The 3,417-nt window shown below is 61.8% G+C and overlaps 1 protein-coding gene across 1 annotated transcript in view; it reads right to left on the reverse strand.

Moving 5' to 3' along the window:
- Window positions 1-3,417, reverse strand: part of TACC1 (transforming acidic coiled-coil containing protein 1) — a gene marked incomplete at its 5' end in the record, with an annotated part of 21,650 nt that overhangs the window by 10,514 nt on the left and 7,719 nt on the right. The window contains 2 exons of the mRNA XM_035888693.1: window positions 1,058-1,151; window positions 2,936-3,414. Of these exons, the coding sequence (XP_035744586.1) occupies window positions 1,058-1,151; window positions 2,936-3,414 (573 nt within the window). The remainder of the gene's footprint in view (window positions 1-1,057; window positions 1,152-2,935; window positions 3,415-3,417) is intronic.

The following is a 3,417-nucleotide window of genomic DNA, read 5'->3' on the forward strand; positions in this document are numbered from 1 at the left end:
TGTGTGGGGCGGGAGCCTTGGCATTCCCTGCCACGGGGACAGGGGCAGAGGCTCGAGCAGGACGGCAGTGAGCCATACCGAGGTCTAACGCGTCGCCCCCACCCGCTCCGCTCCAGCCTCCCCATCCCATCGCACACGTGTGCCAGCGGAGCCCAACCAGCAGCGTGGCGCGGTGCGCAAAAATTTCATTTGTGAACCAACACACATACCTGGGTCAGACTGAGAATAAAAAGAAATCGCCACCCCCCTGCGGGCAGCGCTGCCCATGAGTGACAGACCCCACTGTGGGACACCGTGCTGCGGGAGGGCAGAGCAGTTCTTGGCCGAGACACAGACGTCGGTGCTCGAGCCCAGCTCTGATTTTGCCCGTGCATACGGCAGGCAGCACTACACGGACAAGGAGGGCATCGGGACGGATGACATCAGATTGGGAGCTAAGCCCAGCACGCTCCTTCCTCCGACCCCCCCCACACCAGAGCGGAGCCCAGGGGGTGCGGGGAGGCTGGGGGGCTGCAAGAGACACCGAGCATCGCCAGGAGACCAAAGGGGGGTAACCCCGGTCCCTCCTGCATGCCCTGCCTGTGGGATGGGAGCGCAGGGCACAGCCAGCCCGGGGGGGGACACACACACACAGCACGGGGCACTCGATATTTCACTGGCGTCCCACGGCGGGGCTGCTCATGCCAGGGGTACAGCACGGCCCCACGGCAGCGGCGCAGGGCAGCGAGCGAAGGCTGCTTTACTCCAGCCACGCTTTCTAAGCCAGCCTGCATCTCACACAGCAGCTCCGCCGCCCCGGCTTTGGGCACAGGCGGGATGCTTCAGGGTACAGCCACGAGCAAACCAGCTCTGGCAGCCACCAAGGACCTAAAGAGAGCCCTGCTTGGAGCGGGCGGTGATGGCAAAGCTCCCCCGAGACTGACACATCCCAGAGCCCCCAGCCCCCTCGCCTCCAGGCTGGTGCTTTCCCCCCCCCCCCTCCGCAGCAGCCGCCTCGCTGGTGGTTTTGCATGGGAGGGGGTAAGAGACCCCCTCACCTTCAGGGCTAAAAATCTACCCCTCTCTGCAGGGACCTGGATTGCACAGCAACCCGCTCCCCCGCCGTTAGCCGCCGCACTTGCAGGTGGTTAAAGGCGCTGCGGGTCGGCATGCTGCGAGAGCAAGCGCGGGCGCACGCCTCCGCTGCAGATCCCCTCTCCTCCAGGCCAAGCTGCCCCGGGGATCCGGCCTGGGGGGCGCAGGGCACGAACCAGACAGCGGAGAGCATGAGTCAAAGGGCAAGAAGGAGCCTGCATGCCGTGGAGACGAGTGGGGCCAGCACACACCCAGAGAGAGAGGACACAGACTGGCAAAGGAAAAGGAGAAGGGAATACAGAAGAGAGTACTTACAACAGAAAACAGAGAAATTTCACTTGCTCAGTAGTCCTGATGCACCAAAGCACGGACAGGGAGAGAGACAGGCAGATGGAGAGAAGAAGAGCGTGTGAAAAGACCGGGATGTAGCTCTCATCTGGAGAAGCTCGGCGACTTGCCCGGCTCCGCCACTTTGCAAGGAACACCCAGGTAAAAGATGCTCTGGTTCTGCCTTTGCTACCTGCGGCAGCAGGATGCGATTCAACCACAAATCCCACTGCTGGGGCCGTCGGATGCCCGCCACCAAAAGGTGATGGAGAGGGAGCCTGAAAATCCCCTGCTCCTGCCCCTCGCCGCCAGCTCTGCTCGCCCGCGGCCACACATGGGAACGCCGACTCTTAAAAAAAATCCGTATCGACACTCTGCAAATATTCCCCAAAGAAAAGCACCCACCTTGCCCTTATTTCTGCCTGCTAGGCTTTATCTGCTCTGTAAAACCCCGCTCTGGTTTTCCCACCAGAGGACTGGTGAGCAGAGCGACGGCTTGTTCTGCCTTTACTGTCAAACCCACCACAAACTCCGTGCTCCGAAAATTTCCCCATTCAAGCTGATTTCCTGCCTAACCCTGCAATGGGTTCCAACTACTTCTGTTAAGTGCAATCACAAATTATAGCGGAAGGACCCAAAACTGGCCGGGCAATGAATTGCTTGTGCAACATCCCCTCCGCTTCCCTTGCCCGCTCCGAGACCCTGTGGAAGGAGGGCAGGTAGAGCTGAGCCCGGCTCAGCACCCGCTCTCCTAAAGGTCAGGCTGAGGCTCCGGCGCTGCCCGGGCACAGGCTGGAGGACACCTGCGATACAACAGGTAAAATACCAAGAAAACAGCCAGGTTTGGCATTAAACTTCTTCCCAGAGGAGGGTAACGCTGTCTGCGTTCCCCGGAGGCGCTATGAAATGCCACCATCTACACGGGCATTTTAAATAGCATGGTTCAGGAACTAAATATGCCCTGAAATAGTTCAGCAAGGGACACCGAGCTCCCTACTGCCTGCGCAGAGGTGAGAAAAGCCACGGCCACTCTGCCTGTTTAACCTCTGGTCTCTTCCCCCGTTATAAAAAAAAAGGACATTCAGTGGCAGCCCAAAACGTCCCAGCCGCATCCGATAACCGGAGCAGCGTTCCCAAGCTCCAGGAGACCCATGAAGGCAACCTCGACACCCCCCTGAGCTGCACCCCCCAGGGGATTTCCAAAGAGGGGATCCTGCGAAGTGGGTCCCGATCCAGCCCTCCCTGCTCTGCCTGGGATTGGGCCCCGGCACCGCTCCGGGACACCCGTCCCTCTCCTCCCATCCGCTCCCGAGTGGCCAAAGGGTTGGCAGGGAGAGCGGAGCTGCCCCTCGCCGGGAGAAGGGGCCGACAGAACCAGGGCAGCAGCAGCCCCCGAGGTGCACGTTGGCATTTCGGGCTCGCTCAGAAGGCACGGGGGCACCATCACCACCGCCGCAGCTCTGCCCGCACGCGGGGAATGGAGGGGGCTGCCAGCCCCCCGCCAGCCGCCCGCTCCGCACGCACCGGCACTCACGTTATCAGGCGCGACTTGGGCTTCTTTGGGGAGTCTCTGCCTTTCAGGAGATCGTCCTGCACCTCCAGCGTCTGAGACTCGAGGATTTCATTGAGGCTGTTATCGGCAGTGGGGCAGGAGTCGGCGGCGGTGCTGGCGAGGGTCTTGGTGGGCTTAAAGGGATCCACGGAGTCAAAGTTGTCGGGATCGAACTGGTAAGAGCCCTTGGGAAGAGTCGGCGAGTGTTCCAGCGCTGAGCTGCCACCAAAGGTGTTGAGACCTGGGCTGTCCCAGAGTGCAGGACCCAGCCGGGGGGAGCCCCGGGGAGGCGGTGGCTCCGTGGGACCCCTCTCCGCGCCCTCCCCTGGCTTCTTGGGCGGCGCTCGGTGTCTCTTCGGCGTCAGCTTGCTGGCTGGGATCCTGCTGCCCTTCCTGGGTGCAGCTCTCCTGGCCTCTGCGCTCTCTCCCCCTTCTGTACCATCAACCTCGGGTTTCGGGACCTG

This window comes from Egretta garzetta, unplaced genomic scaffold, assembly GCF_000687185.1.
Source record: "Egretta garzetta isolate BGI_Z169 unplaced genomic scaffold, ASM68718v1 scaffold481, whole genome shotgun sequence".
In the NCBI taxonomy this organism is placed as follows: domain Eukaryota; kingdom Metazoa; phylum Chordata; class Aves; order Pelecaniformes; family Ardeidae; genus Egretta; species Egretta garzetta.